Source organism: Galeopterus variegatus, unplaced genomic scaffold (assembly GCF_000696425.1).
Source record: "Galeopterus variegatus unplaced genomic scaffold, G_variegatus-3.0.2 Scaffold752, whole genome shotgun sequence".
NCBI lineage: Eukaryota > Metazoa > Chordata > Mammalia > Dermoptera > Cynocephalidae > Galeopterus > Galeopterus variegatus.
In genome coordinates, this window is record NW_007726863.1 from 223,552 (window position 1) to 243,435 (window position 19,884).

The window sequence follows — 19,884 nt, forward strand, 5'->3', positions numbered from 1 at the left end:
CCCATGGTATGTATAATTCCCATCAAGAGAAGTAACACCATTAATTTTATTATATTAAGTTTGATGTATTCTTTTTTTTGTTGTAAAAAATTAAAAAAAAAATAGTGGTTTTTTTATTCCCCCCCCCCCCCCGGTTTTGTGTGTGTGTGTGTATGTGTGTGAGTGAGTGAATTTATTTATTTTTAGCTCCCACAAATAAGTGAGAACATGTGGTATTTCTTTTTCTCTTATCAAATGCCCAAAGAAAATTGAAGAACAATATAAATAATATGATTCCTTTTATGTTAAAAACAAAAAAAAGAATACATCAAACTTAATATAATAAAATTAATGGTGTTACTTCTCTTGATGGGAATTATACATACCATGGGTAAATCATAGGAGAGATAATAATCTTGTAATCCTCTGTACTGTTAAAAGTTTTTTCCAACAAATGTCTTTTTTTATGATTTAAACATGCATTAAATTTTTATTTTGTAAGGCCTAGTCTCGATGACATTAACTTCATGAAGTCTTCCATGAATATTCCAGACAGAGGGAATTCCTCTCTCCTCTAAATTTTCCGGTAAATATTTCTATTTCTCACATTATACTGAGCTTTTGTTTGTTTAGCTTGTCTTAGATCACCTACCATAGTGAAGATCATTGGTAATAGGGCGCAGGTCTCATAGATCTTTATATCTCTGGCAAATTACTTCTATCCTTCATTTTCCTTGTTTGAAAAAGAAAGAGGATAATAGTATCTTATAGGGACGTTGGATTTAAATATGTTAATATATGCATAGTGCTTATTCCAGTACCTGGCACATGGTAAGCACCCAAACATTAGCTGCTGTTGCTATTATTATTTTGCCCCTAGCATTGTAGTTCACCTTCAGAGCAGTAGCCCTTCTGGGTATCGTTAATAAAAAGAGCAACACCCTTTTTCATACTTCATACAACTTCTTCCTTCTCTGACTCCTTTGTGCCTTTTGGGAATGGGAATTGCCTAAGCTTTCCAGAAAGAACTGGGAAGTACTGGTTGATTGAGATTTGAGATAATGGAGATTTGTTTAATGTTTTTGGTTGTTGGGATGGGGGGTTGTGGGAATACAGGAGGAAGATGTGGAAGTGCCTAGGAGGGCTGCCCGCCAACCCCACCACCAGGTCTCTGTTAGAGTCCCTGGTTAGAAGAGAGGGGGCTGGGTCTGAAATTAGATAGTTTTTGAATACAAGATAAACAAACCTGAGGGACTGGTATGTAGCAAAATTTTCAATATGATTTAATATAAATAGAAACAAGACTAAGAAGATCTGAGATGGAATCAGACTGTAGAGGACTATTTTAGAACACAAAAAGACCTTAACTTATTTAATTCTAAGGGATAATTAGGATCTAGAGAGGTTAAATGATGTACTAAACGACCTACAATCGCACAGCAAAGTAGTAATTGTAGAATTGACACTAGGTAAGTTCTTCCTTTAGACACTTTTGCCTTCTTGTTTTTCTGCTGTTATCTAAAAAGGTTAACTTAGGTCAGTTTTACCTTTCTGTTTCTTCATTTATAGGATAATTCCTTCATATTCCATCATATGTCTTATGTCACAGGGTGATTATCTTACATAAGAAAAACTATTTGAGGTAAAATATAAAATGACAGAATTGCACAGTAGTTCTCAAAGCATGGTTTTGGTATATTATAATTATTTTTTTTAAATTGTAGCACAATATACATAACATAAAATTTGCCATTTTAGTTACTTTTAAGTGTATTATTTCGTGTCGTTAACTGCATGCACAATATTGTATAACCATCACCACTATCTGTTTCTGAAACTTTTGCATTACCCCGAACAGAAATTCTGTAACTATAAAGTAATAACTCCCCATTCTTCCTCTTCCAGCACCCGATAACCTCTATACTACTTTATGTCTCTATGAAATGGCCTCATATAAGTGGAATCATACAGTATTTGTCCTTTTGCATCTGGCTTATTTTGCTTAGCATGATGTCTGTAAGATTCATCCATGTTGTGCCATGTGTCAGAACTTTAATTCTTTTCAGGCGGAATAGTATTTCATTGTATGTATGTATCACATTTGTTAATCCATTCATCTATTGATGGACATTTGGGTTGTTTCTACCTTTTGGCTATTGTGAATAATGCAGTTATGATCATTGGTGTAAAAGTATCTGAGTCCCTGCTTTCAATTCTTTTGGGTATATACCTAGAAGTGGAATTACTGGATCATGCAGTAATTCTGTGTTTAATTTTTTGAGGAAACACCATACTGTTTTCCACATAGGCTGCACCATTTTACATACCCACCAGCAATGCACGAGGGTTCCAGTTTTTCCACTTCCCCACTAACACTCTTAGTTGTTATTATTTTTTGATAAGAGCCTTTTCCTAATGGATGTGAAGTGATATCACATTGCAGTCATCCTTTCATGTGCTTATCAGCCACTTGTATATCTTCTTTGGAGAAATGTCTATTCAAGTCCTTTGCCCATTTTCAAATTGGGTTTTTTCGTTGTTGAGTTTTAAGAGTTTTTAAAATATATTCTGGATATTAATCCCTTATCAGATATATGATTTGCAAATATTTCTTCCCATTCTGTGGGTTGGCTTTTCATTCCTTTGCACAAAAGTTTTTTTGTTTTTTTTTTTGTTTTTTTTTTCATGTCCGGCAACGGATCGCAACCCTCAATGTCGCGCCCGTACCGGACCGGGACCGGCAACGGAATCGCAACCCTCAGTGTTGCTCCCACACCTCGCTCAGCCAGTGAGCGGGAACCGGTCTGCATGCGGGATCCGAACCCTCGGCGGGAGCACCGCCGCACTCTCAAGCGGCGCACTGTAGCAGTGCGCCACCGGGCCGGCCCTGCACAAAAGTTTTTAATTTTGGTGAAGTATAATTTGTTTTTTTCTTTTGTTGCCTGTGCTTTTGGTGTCATGTCCAAGAAATCCTCACCAAATTCAGTTTGGTGAAGATTTAAGAGTTGTAGTTTTAGCTCTTACATCTTTGTTCCATTTTGGGTTTTTTTGGTATATGTTGTATGGGTTTAACTCCATTTTTTTAGTATTACTTTTTCCCCCATTTTTTTTTTATTGTGATAAAACGTAAATAACATGAGGATTGCCATTTTAAGCATTTAAAAACATACAATTGTGTGGAATTAATTACATTCACAATGCCGTGTAACTCCTACCTCTCTCTATTTTCAAAACAACTTCACTGACCTAAACATAGACTCTTTACCTGTTAAGCAATAACTTCTCATTATGCCTTCCCCCCATTTCTGGTAGCCTCTAATCTACTTCTGTCTATGACATTTTTTCCCCTTAATTGACCCATGACAGTTGCATATATTTATAGAGTACAATGTGATATTTGGGTACATTTATACAGTGTGCAGTGATCATATCAGGGTATTTAGCATATCTGTTACCTCAAACATTTGTTACCTCTTGTGTTGGGAGCATTCAGTATCCTCTCAAGTAGCTACTTGAAATTATACAATAATTTGTTGTTGACTGTATTCTCCCTATATTGCTATAGCACACTACATCTTATTCTTCCTATATCTGTACAGTTTTGTATCCATTGGCTACCCTCTCATCCTCCCCTCTCTCCAACTCCATTGTTTTGCCTGTAGGTATCCAGTTTTCCCAGCACCATTTGTTGAAAATGTATTTAACTTAATTAATTTTAATCTAATAGCCACATGTGGTAGTAGCTACTATACTGTGCAGCGCAGATCTAGATGATTGTGTAATTTTTCTCCTTTAATCTTTTAATGTGATGAATTACATCAATAGATGTAATAGAGTGGAAATTCTCAGAATTAACAAACTGCTTTTGCATTCCTGGCACATTATTGCTAGTTAATTAAATACTAGTATGTTTTTTTTCTAGTCACTTGCCCATGTTCTCTTTAATATAAAATCAATAAAAATAGCTATGGAAATTGTTTAGAAAAAGTTGTGCTTTCTCAAAAAATGTTCTTGAACAGTGTGGCTGTTATTAATCTATTCAATCCTTATTCTCGTATTATAAAAATACATTGCTTTACTTAAGCATATACTTTGTATTACATTTTATTCTTTTACAGATTGCAATTTATTTTTTTCTTGAGACAGAATTTATATGCCATATAATTCTCCCTTTTAAAGTGTATACTTCAGTGGGTTTTAGTATATTCACAAAATTGTGCAAACATTATTTACTATTGTCTAATTCCAGAATACTGTCGTTACCCTAGAGAAACCTAGTACACATTAGCAGTTATTACCTGTCTCCCCTCCCCCAGCCCATGGCAACCACTCATTTACTTTTTATCTATGGATTTACTTATTCTGGACATTTCATAAAAGGAATCATATAATATGTGGTATTTTGTGCCTGGCTTTTTTCACTTAATGTTTTCAGTTGTAGCATTTATCAGTAATTAATTCTCTGTTATTGTCAAACAGTATTCCATTGTATGGATATGCTGCATTTTATTTATCCATTAATCAGTTGATGGATCTTTCGGTTGTTTCTTCCTTTCGGCTATTATGAATAATGTTGCTGTGAACGTTTATGTACAAGTTTTTGTGTGCACAAATGTTTTCATTGCCTTGGGTTGATACTAGGAGTGGAATTGCTAGGTCATATGGTAACTTTATGTTAAACTATTTGAGAAACTTCCAGACAGTTTTCCAAAGGTGCTGCTGCACTATTTTACATTCCCAACAGCAGTGTAAGAGGGTTCTGCTGTGTCCAAATCCTCACAAGCACTTATTATTATCTGACTAGTAGGTATGAAATGGTATCTCATTGTGATTTTGATTTGTATTTCCTTAATGATTAATGATATTGACCTAGTGAGTAATTATTAACCCATTATATATCTTTGAGTAATATCTATTCAAATCCTTTGCCCGTTAAAAAAAAATTTTTTTTGTCTTTTTTATTACTGAGTTGTAAGAGTTCTTTAAATATTCTGGATACAAGACCCTCATTAGATATATGATTTGCAAATGGGAGAAAATTGTATTCTGCACATTGTCTTCACTTTTTGATAGTGGGGTTTTTTTGTCCTTTTTTTTTTTTTTTTGAGACCGGCCGCACCGCGCTCAGCCAGTGGGTGCTGTGAGCGCACCAGTCATCCCTATATAGGATCCGAACCCGCAGCGGGAGCATCGCTGTGCTCCCAGCGCCGCACTCTCCTGAGTGCACCACGGGGCCGGCCCTTGATAGTGTTTTTTGAAGCACAAAGTTTTAATTTTGAGGAAGTCCAGGGTTAATCTATTTTTTTTTTCCTTTTTTTTTGTCTTTTTTCATGTCTGGCAACGGATTGCAACCCTCAGTGTCGCGCCCGTACCGGACCGGCAACGGGATCGCAACCCTCGGTGTTGCTCCCGCACCTCGCTCAGCCAGTGAGCGGGAACCGGTCTGTATGTGGGATCCGAACCCTCGGCGGGAGCACCACCACGCTCCCAAGCGGCGCACTGTAGCAGTGCGCCACCGGGCCGGCCCTATTTTTTTTTGATGTCTCAAATCTTTTTATTTTTTATTTTTCATTTATTTATTTTTTTCCAAAACCTCCCTTCCTCTTCCCACTCCCCCCTCCCTTAATCTATTTTTTATTACCTGTGCTTTTGGTGTTATATCTTAGAAACCATTGCCTAATTCAAGGTCATGAATATTTACAGAATGTTTTCTTATGAGAATTTTACAGTTTTAGCTCTTATATCTAAGTTTTTGACTCATTTTTAAGTTAATTTTTTTGTATGTGGTGTTAGGTAGAGGTCCAGCTTCATTCTTTTGCATGTTGAAATCCAGTTGTCTCAGCATCATTTCTTGAAAAGATATTTCCCATTGAATTGTCTTGGCACACTTGTTGAAAATTAATTAACCATAAATGTAAGGGTTTATTTCTGGATTCTCAGTTCTGTTCTGTCTTTCCTTATGTCGGCACTACAGTCTTGATTATTATAGCTTTATAGTCAGTTTTGAAATCAGGAAGCGTGAGTTCTCTAACTTTTTAATTCTTTTTAGAGATGGTTTTGGCTATTCTGGTTCCCTTGCATCTCTATATGAATTTTAGGATTGCCATCTTAATAAGTGTTTCAGTTCATGAACGCAGGATGTCTTTCCATTTATTTAGATATTCATTAATTTCTTTCAACAATGTTTTGTAGTTTTCCAGTATATAAATGTTGTACTTCTTTTGTTAAATTTATTTCTTAGTGCAATCAGCCCCCCATATGTATGGGTTCTGCATCTGTGGATTCAACCAATTGTGTATAGAAAATATTTGAGGAAAAAAAATTTCATTTGTACTAAACATACAGACTTTTTTTCTTGTCATTATTCTCTAAATAATACAATATAACAACTATTTACATAGCATTCATGTTGTATCAGGCATTATATGTAATCTGGAGGTGATTTAAAGTATATAGGATAGGTGTCATGCAAATACTATGCCATTTTATATTGAGACTTGAGTATCTACAGGAGGTCCTGGAACCAGTTCCATGAATACCAAGGGATGACTATCCTTTATTCCTTTTGATGCTATTGTAAGTTGGATTGTTTTCTTAATTTCGTTTCTGGATTTTTCATTGCTAATGTATAGAAACACAACTAATTTTTATTAGCTCTTATAGTGTTTTTGTGTGTGGATTCCTTACAATTTTCTATGTACAAGATTGTATCATTTGTGAGAAGAGGTACTTTTACTTCTTCCTTGCCAAACTTTTTTTTTTTCTTGCCTAATTGCCCTGGCTAGAAACTTCAGTACATTGTTGAATAGAAGTGGGGAGAGCAGACATTCTTTTCTTGTTTCTGATCTTAGGGGGAAAGCTTTCAGTCTTTCACCATTAAGTATGATGTTAGCTGTGGGTTTTTGGTAGGTGTCCTGTATCAGCTGGAGGAAGTTCCTTTTTATTGCTAACTTGTTGAATGTCTTTTATCATGAAAGGATACTAAATTTTTGTTAAATGCCTTTTCTGCATCTATGGAGATGGTCATGTGGTTTTGGTCCTTTATTATATTACATTTATTATACTAAAATACTAAATTTAAAAATACTAAAGAGTTACGAAAGAAAAATGTTGTGGGGAAACCTGAAGTCCCACTATCCAGCACTAAAATTTAACAAATGGATCTATTGTCTTCTAGTGTTTCTTTTCAATGCATTTTTTTAAAGCAGTGTTGCCATATTATAGATGTAACTTCATATTCTGATTTTTAAATATTTCATAAGTACTTTTCAGTGTTACTTGGTTGTAATAAGCATTTTTTGTTTGTTTATTTGTTTTGTTTTGTTTTTTGGCTGGCCTGTACGGACATCTGAACCCTTGACCTTGGTGTTACAACACCATGCTCAGTAAGCATGTTAAGGGCCACATAATAGAGTGTCTGTTAACCTTGGATGACTTAATTATTTTCCTATAGGACAAGTCTGGTTTTATCTGACCTTCCTAAAAACTGTTTCTCCCTCAACTCATTTCACTCCCCCAAATAGAGAGGCAGATGGTTGCTGGCATCAGTGACTGTTGAAAAATTCTGATTTTCTGACTCTTATCCACTCTCTTTTTAAATGTATTACATAAAGACATTTTAAGAAAATACCCTTTCCACCATTCTATTTTACCATAGCTTTAGGAAAGAGAATGTCAGAAGATTGTATAGAATGATTAATACCTGTTTGCATTTAGTGTTGCTTCATCATCTTTTCCTCTGCTAATCGTCTAGGAGAGTGATATAACTAATATTCCTTCAGTTTGACTTACTTATCAGTACATGAGTTGATCTAAGTATTCCATTTATATGTCCATTATAACCATTTATTATAGTTAATTGCCACTTAATGGGGAGTGGTGAAATATTTTTTAAGGCAGTTTAAAAATTCCTCTTATTATTTGGATTCTGAAAAACATGAGTTTGCTATATAATTTGGTCATTATATTAGTCCGTTTCGTGTTACTATAACAGAATACCTGAAACTGGGTGATTTATAAAGAAAAATGACATTTATTGCTTACAGTTTTTGAGGCTGGGAAGTCCAAAGTCTATCTGGTGGTGGCAACAGCAATCCAGGGGGTCTCACATTGCAAGATGGTGGAAGCAGAGAGAGCAGAGAGAAAGACAGACTCTCCTCTTCTTTTAAAGCCCTCAGAACCACACCCCTGAGCACCAGTTTTAATCTATTCACTACTGTATGGTCATACAATCCAATCACCTCTTCAAGGCTCCACCTTTAAATTACCATAATAGGATTTCCCACCCTCTTAACAGTCACAGTGGGGGCTCAGATTCTAATATATAAACTTGGGGGACACAGTTCAAGCTTCAGTGAGTTTGGGGGAGACATAATTCAGTCCACTACAGTTATCTAAGTAGGATAAACAGTTATTGGCTATTCAGGAATACAATTCACTGTTAACCCTGGAAAATGAGTATTGCTTTTGAGACAAAATATGATTGAAATAGATTTCAGTGTTCAATTTGTGCCTGCTACTTAACTGTGACACTGGGTCCAGTAAGGGCTGGCATTTACAAGAGGCCAAGCACCTAGAATAAAAACATAGCACACTAGTAAATCAGTTTGAATTATTTGGTAATGTCAGTGGGCTGGAGGAGATTGGTAGTTGATTTCCTTAGTATTAAAGTGGTCTTACCCTTTGGGTTTCCCCATAGCAGAGCCTATTGATCTCCAGGGTTATTCTGAGGATTGAATATGCTTTTAAAGCACTTGTGAGATATGCTATAGAAGTTTACTTTGACCAGGGTTTATATTAAGATGGGGTTAAGGGGAAAAAATCTTATCCTTGACAATATTAAAACTGACACAAGTAATTTTTGTATTGTTGCTAACTTCCTAGTTATAACAATCAAAAAAAGATCGAGAATTCAAATTCAGAGTTGGCTGAATAGCTCAGTTAGAGCAGGGTGTTGATAATACCAGTGTCAAGGGTTCAGGTTCCCGTACTGGCCAACTGCCCCCCCCCCAAAAAAAAAAATTCATATTCATTTTTCTGTTGTATTTAAGAAATGAGAGTGGGTTGGCTGGAGCAGGAGCCTTCCCTATATCTTTACTCTCTCTATTTGAAAGCACAAATGGAAGGATTCTTCTTGAAGTATAGTAAGAAGGACAGCATATAAAAAGACAGGAAAGTCAGGGTAACTTCTTGCTACCATGTTAGAAATGTAAGGATGGGGCCGGCCCGGTGGCGCACTGGATAGTGCGCCGCTTGGGAAGCGCGGTGGCGCTCCCGCCCGAGGGTTCGGATCCCACATACAGACCGGTTCCCGCTCACTGGCTGAGCGAGGCGCGGGAGCAACACCGAGGGTTGCAATCCCATCGCTGGTCCCCGGTCCGGTACGGGGGCAACACTGAGGGTTGCGATCCGTTGCCGGACACGGAAAAAAGACAAAAAAAAAAAAAAAAAAAAAAAAAAAAAAAAAAAAAAAAAAAAAAAAAAAAAAAAAAAGAAAAAAGAAATGTAAGGATGATCAGGATGTTTAGGAAATTACATTTAGTCTAGTGGTTTTGCCCTTGCTCTATGACATTCTTGGAACTTGTCTTTTGGAGTTCTCTTCAGAGACACATACATGAAATAAAGTGAGGGATAGAACTGGATGATATCTTTAAAAGGGAAAAAAAGCCACCTTCATTTGAGAAATTGTCAGTGAACACCTACTCCCTGTCCCCCAAAAGAAGATCCCTAAAAACATTTTGAGCAGTGATGGCATTATTGAAGTGAAAGTATACTAAAATTGAGTTTTCCTTTAACCTTTGAGCTGTCATTTACGGCAGCCAAAGTACTAGGTTAAGAGAGTGTTCTAAGGCTTTTTACCAAGTATGGAAAAGATACCAGGTATCTCCTCAGTGTTTTTGTCCGAACCTGATAAGTTGAATCTTGCTCTCCTCTGGTATCTAACAGTCAAATTTATTTCCTTTAATTTTTATTTTTATGACTTATTTTTCTGCCTTTTCATAGACCCCCACTCACTAAGAGACCTTTCTCCAGTGTCTCATTTTCTTATGTATTTATGTAAATTCAGGTGCTATATAATCAGTTCTAGATCATCAGTACCTAGCTTTAAATTCCAGGTTTGGTTATTCTTAGCACATATGAGGGTAGGGCTACTTTACCCTTGCCTCTACCACTGCCACACCCAATGTCTCTCGGGTATATATTTAGGAAATTTCAGAAAATTTTAATACTGACTAAAATATATTAAAAGATAAATTTGCAGCATAAGCTATATTTTTTATAAAAGTTTATGAGATAGAATTCACGTACCATAAAATTTACTTGTTTAAGGTGTACAAGTCAGTGGTTTTTAGTATATTCAGAGTTGTGCAAACACGCCCAGAATGTTTTCTAGAACATTTTCATTGCTCTTGATTAGCAGTCACTTCCTATTCCTCCCTTTCTCTAGCCCCCGGCAGCTACTAATTTACTTTCTGTCTATTCCAGACATTTCATATAAATGAAATCATATAATTTGTGGTCTTTTGTGTCTGGCTTCTTTTTTTTTTTTTTTTTTTTTTTTTTTTTTTTTTTTTTTTTTTTTTTTCCAGACATTTTATAAAAAAAAAATAATATAATTTTTGGTTTTTTTTTTGGGTTTTTTTTTTTTTTTTTCCAGACATTTTATAAAAAAAAAATAATATAATTTTTGGTTTTTTTTTTGGGTTTTTTTTTTTTTTTTTCCAGACATTTTATAAAAAAAAAATAATATAATTTTTGGTTTTTTTTTTGGGTTTTTTTTTTTTTTTTTCCAGACATTTTATAAAAAAAAAATAATATAATTTTTGGTTTTTTTTTTGGGTTTTTTTTTTTTTTTTTCCAGACATTTTATAAAAAAAAAATAATATAATTTTTGGTTTTTTTTTTGGGTTTTTTTTTTTTTTTTTGTCCTTTTTGAGCCTGGCCGCACCGTGCTCAGCCAGTGAGCGCTGTGAGCGCACCGGTCATCCCTACATAGGATCCGAACCCATGGCGGGAGCGCTGCTGCGCTCCCAGCGCCACACTCTCCCAAGTGTGCCACGGGCTCAGCCCTGTGTCTGGCTTCTTTTACTTAGCATAGTGTTTTCAGAGTTTATCTATGTTGTAGCACTTATCAGTACTTCATTTCTTTTTGTGGCTAATTAATATTCGATTGTGTAGATTTGCCACATTTTGTTTATTCATTCATCAATTGATTGACATTTGGGTTGTTTCCACCTTTTGGCTATTATGAATAATGCTGTTGTGAACATTTGTGTACAGGTTTTTGTTCTGAAAACAAGGGCACAAGTTTTTAATTCTTTTGGATATATATACCTCGGAGCATAATTGCTGGGTCATATGATAACTCTGTGTTTAACTTTTTGTTTGTGTGTTTTTTTGGCGGTTGGCCAGTTCTGGGATCCAAACCTATGACCTAGGTGTTAGCAGGCTGCGCTCTAACCAATTGAGCTAACCAGCCTGGCTTATTTTTAACTTTTTGAGGAACTTCCAAACTGTTTGCCGAAGTGGCCACGCCGTTTTACATTTCCACCAGTAATGTTATGAGGTTTCCAGTTTCTCCACATTGTCACCAGCACTTGTTATTGTCCATCTTTTTGATGATAGCCATGCTGGTGGGTGTGAAGTGATATCTCATTGTGGTTTTCATGTACATTTTCCTAATGACTAATGATACTGAGCATCTTTTCACGTGCTTATTTGTGTATCTTCTTTGGAGAGACATATCTTTAAAGCTAAATATTGTAAATATTGATGGTCTGCTGTTTGAAATGCTGTTGTTTAAATTAGCTTTCTTTATCTTTAGATAAGAGTTTTTGAGCCATTAATTCAAATGTTCTAGTCTATAGTTGGGGTTGTTTTACAAAGCTTACCTTAGATCCAGCTCTCCCCTTTTAAAAAGTTATGTTTTGTATCCTGGCTTGAAATGTCTATAAAGATAGTTTGTCCCCACTCTGATAAGCAATGATAGACAAATATTTAGTAGACCGTATTTGGTCATGGTTTTATTGTGAATTTATATCTCTTGTCTCGAGTTACCAAAGGTAAAATTCACAGGTACCCAGTGGCTTATTAAAACTGTTGTATTTAGGGGCCGGCCTGGTGGCGCACTGGATAGTGCGCCGCTTGGGAAGCGTGGCGGCGCTCCCGCCCGAGGGTTCGGATCCCACATACAGACGGGTTCCCACTCACTGGCTGAGCGAGGCGCGGGAGCAACACCGAGGGTTGTGATTCCGTTGCCGGACACGGAAAAAAAAAAAGACACAAGAAAAAAAAAAAAAAAACTGTTGTATTTGGGGCCAGCCCGTGGCTCATTTGGGAGAGTGTGGTGCTGATAACACCAAGGCCACAGGTTTGGATCCCTATATAGGGATGGCCAGTTAGCTTTCTTTGGGGAGGGTGGTGCTGACAACACCAAGTCAAGGGTTAAGATCCCCTTACCGGTCATCTTTTTAAAACAAAACAAAACGAAACAAACAAAAAACAACAACAAAAAACTGTTGTATTCTGTGCATTCTGAGAACATCAGCTGATCTTAAGTTGAGAGAAAGCGAAGATCTGTAAGGCAAGGAAAATTGATGTTTGACATAGCAATTGAGATTGAAAGTAGCACTTTTGCACATGTAGGGAAAACTGTGACAGCTCATAGATAGGCATGAAAATGTGCATGATTTCATCCTTATGCCACTTCTCTCCCTAGCGTGGTACCATGCGACGACGCTATGAAGATGATGGCATTTCAGATGATGAAATTGAAGGGAAAAGAACTTTTGACTTGGAGGAGAAACTCCACACCAACAAATATAATGCCAATTTTGTTACTTTTATGGAGGGAAAAGGTTGGTATCATTTTGGTTCAGACCTGCAGCCCCTTTATGTAGGAAGTCATAGACTCCTAAGAACTGTGGCTTTAGCATCTGTGCAGCTAAAATATTGCCTGTTGATGCTATTTACCTATTTTCTTTTGTTACACAATGCCACTTGTACACACCCCTCCTCCTCATCCTCCCACCCTGTGAGTCATTCTCTTCTGTATTAGAAGTAATCTTTTATTAGGGCAAGAGTTTTTTCCTAAAGGCCTCTTCCTCCTCCTTTACCCATCCCTTGGTTTGTGTTTAAAAATAGTACAGTGAAAACCCTTTTATGCATATGCCCACCCCACCAAAACTTCAGGTGGGATTCAATGTGTACTGTGCAGCTTTGATCTTTGATAAACTGATAAAGATGTTGTATGTATTTCAGTGGTCAGAATTAATTTTCCTGGATGTTAAGAGACAGGATGATGATAATTTCTACTTAGGATTTGTGAGATGACTCATTAATAGTACGTTATTTAAGTTCTGAATTTACTGTGGAAATATAGACTTAGCAGACCCCTCAAGCCCAGCTTCTCAGTGTACTTTCCCTGTCTCTAAGATATGCTTCTTAATAAATAACAAGCATGCACAATGAATGCATAATTGTATACACAAAATAATAACCACTATGTATAACCTATTACTTAGGATCCTTTTTATGGTTATTTTATCTTTTCCCAACTATACCTCTTGTCTTTCTAACTATTGTTTTTCTATGGTGACAGATTTTAATGTAGAGTATATCCAGCGGGGTGGCTTGAGAGACCCTCTGATTTTCAAGAATTCTGATGGACTTGGAATAAAGTAAGTGTTCTTGGCCTGGCTGGATATGGTTGTGAAATGGCCATGTTACACCCAGGATTATAGACAGTGGCCATATTGATAACCCAAAGCAGAAGGTAATTGAAAATAATTTCCCACTTAGTTTAAAAAGTGTATGTTTTTCTTTTGTTTCACAAATGATTTATGTTGCAGGTAAATGAGAAACATGGGTGAGCTAAAAAGAAAACAAATCTAAATCTCCTGAAATCTTACCACCCTTAGATAATCAGTATTACCATTTGTTGTATATTCTTTTTCTCCTATGCATATATGTAGATATATAATTATTTATATTTAAAAAATAATTTTAAACCTAAATGTGGAAATTCATATTTCTGATTAGGGAGTTCTCAGTACTTTTAAGAAAAATTCAACACTTAACCAGAGAAGTTTGCTTTGCATTTATACTTACTAGTGTTTGTTTCACAGGATGCCAGATCCAGACTTCACTGTGAATGATGTCAAAATGTGTGTGGGTAAGTATCAAGCTTTTGGCCTCCATGTCGTTTTGGGGGGTTTTTTTGTTTTTTGTTTTCCCCTTCCTTTTTTTTCCCGTGTGCTTGAAGTAGTTCTTAAAAAAAAAAAAAAAAAAAAAAAAAAATCAAAATATAAATTTTAAGATTAAAAAAATTCCAGGATGCCAGATCCAGACTTCACTGTGAATGATGTCAAAATGTGTGTGGGTAAGTATCAAGCTTTTGGCCTCCATGTCGTTTTGGGGGGTTTTTTTGTTTTTTGTTTTCCCCTTCCTTTTTTTTCCCGTGTGCTTGAAGTAGTTCTTAAAAAAAAAAAAAAAAAAACAGAAAAATCATAATATAAATGTTAAGATTAAAAAAATTCTGCTTTTCGAATGTTTACATATAAGCTTTGGAAATTTGTGAATATTTAGAAAATTAGTAATGGACATTTGTAATGACACTCGTTCTCATGATGTAAATTAGGCACTGCTTCACAGATATATACAGAAGTATGTCTTTACAAAACACGAAGAGTTGAACTTTAAGCATTTTCATCAGAAATGCCTGAATTCTGATTATTTAACATATTGATGCAGACATCCTTTGGACTCAGAACAGTTAGGGGTTTTTTTGTTTTCACTCTATGCATCTCTTTTTAGAACAATTGAGATTTTTTTCAAAGGTCAGGGTAGGAGTAAGGAGTATGATGCTTATTTATTTGTTTTTCTAAGTAGTAGAATTTATTTTTATAGCATTTTAGGTCTACAGAGAGAAATTGTGGCCTCTCTGTCTTTGAGGCAAACATTTAAGACTTAGGACTGAGTCCTAAATCTCTGACTGAGATTTAAGTCTTAGGAATATTGAAATATATGCTTGATTAGAAACTACTATTTCATTGACATCTGAGAATTTTCTTCCCTCTCTTTATGTATCCTTCCCTCTCTTTATGAAGGGCCTGCCCTTCAGGGCAACCTACCCAGGAAACTGAAAACTTGTATCTCAGAGCCAAGAATGAAGCTTCATTGATGTCTGTGATTCTCTTCCTTTTCCTAAAAGCTGTAGAGAAATTTCCAGGGAATTCTGACCAATGCTACATTTGGTAACTTGTCTAAGACTTGAAACTTTGTAAGCTGAGAAATAGATACATTAAAATTTCTCTTCATCAGTGACTAGTTAAATTGAGTCTTTAATCGGATTTTTATTGTATTATATTCAAACTTTAGGAAAAGAAAACAAATTAGAACAATCTAATTAAAGAAGAAAACTTCCTGGGGTCAGTAAAGGTTCAGCTTAGTTTTCTACAGATAGTTGGTATTCATTGTGACTCTGAGATACCCCAGAATCCTTAGGAGTTCAGGGATGGTAACTCTCCCATACAAGATATGACGATACAGTGAAGTAAAGGCTTTTTGAAATGTTTCCAGCAAAACATGAAACAAAAGTTTTGTTTGGGTGTGTGTGTTTTATTTTTCATTTATTTATTTATTTTACTCTTTTACTTCTAATACTACAACTTGTATTATGTTTTGTGCTCTGTACTGAAGCTCCAGTGCCATTCCTTTGCTTTGGAAATTAAGTATTGCAGTACTATCTCTTGGACACTTGAGGGCCCTTGTTAGACTGCTGGATAAACTTCTGTTTATTTAAGAGGTGAAAATCATAGCCTAGGTAGAGGAGAGTTCTCTAATCCCTGTATCTTCATTCCCTCACTGTTTCTATGTTAGATTCTAGCCATCTGCCTGTCACCATGTATTTCTTAGTACCTAGCACAGTTTCTACAGTATAGTAGGTGCCCAGTAAATCTGTTGAGTAATTAAAATGCTTTCCTGCTCTTCATAAGGCAGAGCTCTCTCAGGGGGCCTCAGAAAACCTACTTGAATACTTACTTACCAGTTCATTATTTGACCTCCTCTCTTAATGGACCTCCAGGACAGTAATTCCCTACATCCATAAGGTAATAGGCTACCATAGCTTTTCTCTTTTGGTTAGACATTCTTATAGTTTGTGGTCCAGAAATGACTTGCATCAAAATATCTGTGATACTTGTTAAAAATGTAGCCTCCTAGAGAGGATTCTGGGAAGATGCCAGAGTAGGAAGCACCAGTATGGCCCATTCAAAGGAAAAAAATAAATCAGTAGAAACCATCCCTGAAAAACACATGGCGATAGATCTTCTAGACAAAGATTTTAAAACAGCTGTCTTAAAGAACTAAAGAAAGACGTGGAGAAAGTTAAGAAAACAATGTAAGGACAAAATGGGAATATCAATAAAGAGATTGAAAACCTTTTTAAAAATAAAGAAGAAGAAGAAAATTCTGGAGCTTAAAAGTACAATAACCGGAATGAAAAATTCTCTAGAGGGATTTAAAGGCAGATTTGAACAAAGAGAAGAAAGAATCAGTGAGCTAGAAGATAGGACAGTTGAAATTATTGTGTTTGAGGAACAGAAAGACACAAAAGATTGAAGAAAAGTGAACAGAGCCTGCAGTGGTTTGAATGTTTGTCCCCTCCATAACTCATGTTGAAATTTAATTGCCATTGTAACAATATTAAGAGGTGGGACCTTAAGGGGTGATTAGGCCATGAGGGCTCTACCCTCACAGGTGGTATTGGTACTGTTATAAAAGGGCATGTTCGGCTCCCTCTTACTCTCTTTCACCTTCTTACTTCCACCATGTGATCAGTAAAAAGGCCCTCACTGTATGCCAGCACTTTGATATTGGGCTTCCCAGCTTCCGGAACTGTGAGCCAGTAAATTTTTGTTCATTATAAATTATGTACTCTCAGGTAGTCTGTTATAACAACACAAAGCAGACTAAGAACCTTAGGGACATCAGTCAAGCAGACCAACATTATACATATGGGAATACCAGAAAGAGAAGAGGGAGAGAGAAAAGGGCAGAGAGAGTATTTGAAGAAATAATGGTAGAAAATTTTCCAAACTTGATGAAAGACATGAATATAAATATCCAAAAAGCTTAACAAACCCCAAGTAAGATGAACTCAAAGAGACCCTCACCCAGACATGTTATAATCAAACTTGAAAGCCAAACTCTTGAAACTGTCAAGAAAGAAGTGATTCATCACATAAAGGGATTCTTAATAAGATTGTGAGCAGATTTCTCATCAGAAACTTTGAAAGTCAGGAGGCAGTGGGCCAATGTATTCAAATGCCAAAAGAAACTTTGGGTGTAGCTCCACATTTTATTTTCTACATAACTTAAGAGACTACTGTATTTAAAATAATTATTAGTTTATGTTTAGGGGCACACAGTATATAAGAATGTGATTTTGTGACATCAACAACCAAAAGAGGTAAGGGTGGAGCTGTAAAGGAGCAGAGTTTTTCTGTTATTGGAGTCAAATTGGTATTAATTCAAAATAGTATGCTTAACTTTAGGATGTTAGATGTAATCCCCATGATAAGTAAAAAGAAAATAGCTATAGAATATATACAAAAGGAAATGAGAAACAAGTTTTATGTTTCACTATAAAAGTTAACTAAACACAAAAGAAGGCAGAAATTCAAGGTATGAGGGCCAAAAAAAGCTATAAGGAATATAGAAATCAAATAGCAAAGCAACAGAAGTATGTTTCTCCTTACCAGTAATTACTTTAAATGTAAATGGATTAAACCTATAATCAAATGACAGGTATTGGGAGAATAAATGAAAATTCATGCTTCAACTGTATGATGTCTACAAGAGATATGCGAAAGATCCAAAGACACTGATAGATTGAGAATGAAAGGATATTAAAAGATATTCTGTGCAAATAGTAACCAAAACGGGTGGCTATACTAATAGACAAAATACACATTAAATCACGAATGGTTAAAAGAGACAAAGAAAAATATTTTTAAAAGGTTCAATATAGCAAGAAGATACAACAATTATAAACATTTATTCACCTAATGACAGACCATCAAAATATATGAAGCAAAAACTGACAGAAATGAAAGGGAAATAGACAGTTCTATACAATAACAAATGGAGACTTCATACTCCCCTCTCAACACTGGATAGAATAACCAGACAGAAGATAAGTAAGGAAACAGAGTACCTAAACAACAGAATAAACCAACTAGATCTAAGAGACATATACAAAATACTGTACCCAACAATACACATTGTTCTCAAGTGTACATAGGAAATTTTTCAAGATAGACCATATGCAAGGCCACAAAGTAAGTCTCAATAAATTTAAAAAGATAAACAGTATTTTCTTCAACCACAGTAAGATGAAGTTAGAAATTAATAACAAAAGTAGAACTGGAAAGTTTACAAAATTGTGGAAATTAAACAACACAATGAATCAAAGACAAAATCACAAGGAAAATTAGAAAATACTTTTAGATGAATGAATACAAAAACACAGCATACCAAAACTTATGGGATGCAGTGAAAGCACTGCTAAGGGGGAAATTTATAGCTATAAATGCTTATATTAAAAAACAGGAAGTCTGGACTAGCTGGTAGAGCATGGTGTTGGTAACACCAAGGCCAAGGGTTTAGATCCCTCTACCAGCCAGCCGCCCCCTCCCCAATAAATGAATGAATGAATGAATGAATGAATGAATGAATGAATAAAAAGTTGAAGAAAAAAGAAAAAATCTCAATTGAACAACCTAACTTTACAACTTAAGGAACTAGAGAAAAAAGAACAAACTAAACCTAAAGCTAGCAGAAGGAAGGGAATAAGGATTCGAGCATAGATAAATAAAATAGAGAATAGAAAAACAGTAGAGAAAATCAATAAACCAAAAGTTGGTTCTTTGAAAAGATGAGCAAAATTGACAAAACTTGAGCTAGATGGACTAAGGAAAAAAGAGAAGATTAAATTACTAAAATCAGAAATGTGAGAACATCACTACCAATTCTGTAGAAATACGGATTATAAGAGAGTACTGTGAATATTTGTTCACCTACAAATTGGATAACCTAGACAAGATGGACAAATTTCTTGACACACAAAACCTATTAAGACTAAATCACAAAGAAATAGAAAATCTGAATAGACCCATAACTATTAAGGAGATTGAATCAATATTCAAAAATCTACTGACAAAAAAAGCCTGAGCCTGGTGGCTTCATTGCTGAATTTTGCCAAACATTTAAAGAAGAACTAACACCAGTCCTTCTCAAATTCTTCCAAAGAATTGAAGAGCTAACACTTCTTAATTCATTCTGTGAGGCTACCATTACCCTGATACCAAAGCCAGACAAAGACAATAGCAAGAAAAGACAATTACGACCAATATTCTTTATGAACATAGAAGCAAAAACCTTCAACAAAATACTCACAAACCAAATTTAGCAGCATATTAAAAGGATCATACACCAAGACATGATCATCTCAATTGATACAGAAAAAACATTTCACAAAATTTAACCTTTTTCATGATAAAAACACTCAATAAATTAGAAATAAAAGGAAACTACCTCAACAAAATAAAAGCCATATATGAAAAACCCACAGCAAACATCATACTCAGTGGTGAAAGACTGAAAGTTTTTCCTCTAAGGTCAGGAACAAGGTAAGGATGACTGCTTTTGCTGCTTCAGCATAGTACTAGAAGCTCTAACAAGAGCTATTAGGCAAGAAAAGGAAGTGAAAGACATCCAAATTGGAAAGGAAGAGGTAAAATTATCTCTGTTCACAGATGATATGATCTTATACATAGAAAAGCATAGAGATTCCACCAAAAACCTGGTAGAAATAATAAATGAATTCAGCAAAGTAGCAGGATG

General features: G+C 35.4%; 1 protein-coding gene across 2 annotated transcripts in view; it reads left to right on the forward strand.

Moving 5' to 3' along the window:
- Window positions 1-19,884, forward strand: part of KDM2A (lysine (K)-specific demethylase 2A) — a 113,533-nt gene that overhangs the window by 48,137 nt on the left and 45,512 nt on the right. The window contains exons 3-5 of one of the 2 annotated variants that reach the window (XM_008572072.1): window positions 12,698-12,836; window positions 13,580-13,658; window positions 14,106-14,152. In XM_008572072.1, coding sequence (XP_008570294.1) covers window positions 12,698-12,836; window positions 13,580-13,658; window positions 14,106-14,152 — 265 coding nt within the window. Of the gene's footprint in view, window positions 1-12,697; window positions 12,837-13,579; window positions 13,659-14,105; window positions 14,153-14,312; window positions 14,360-19,884 lie in introns of both variants that reach the window. The other variant, XM_008572073.1, reaches the window with a different exon arrangement.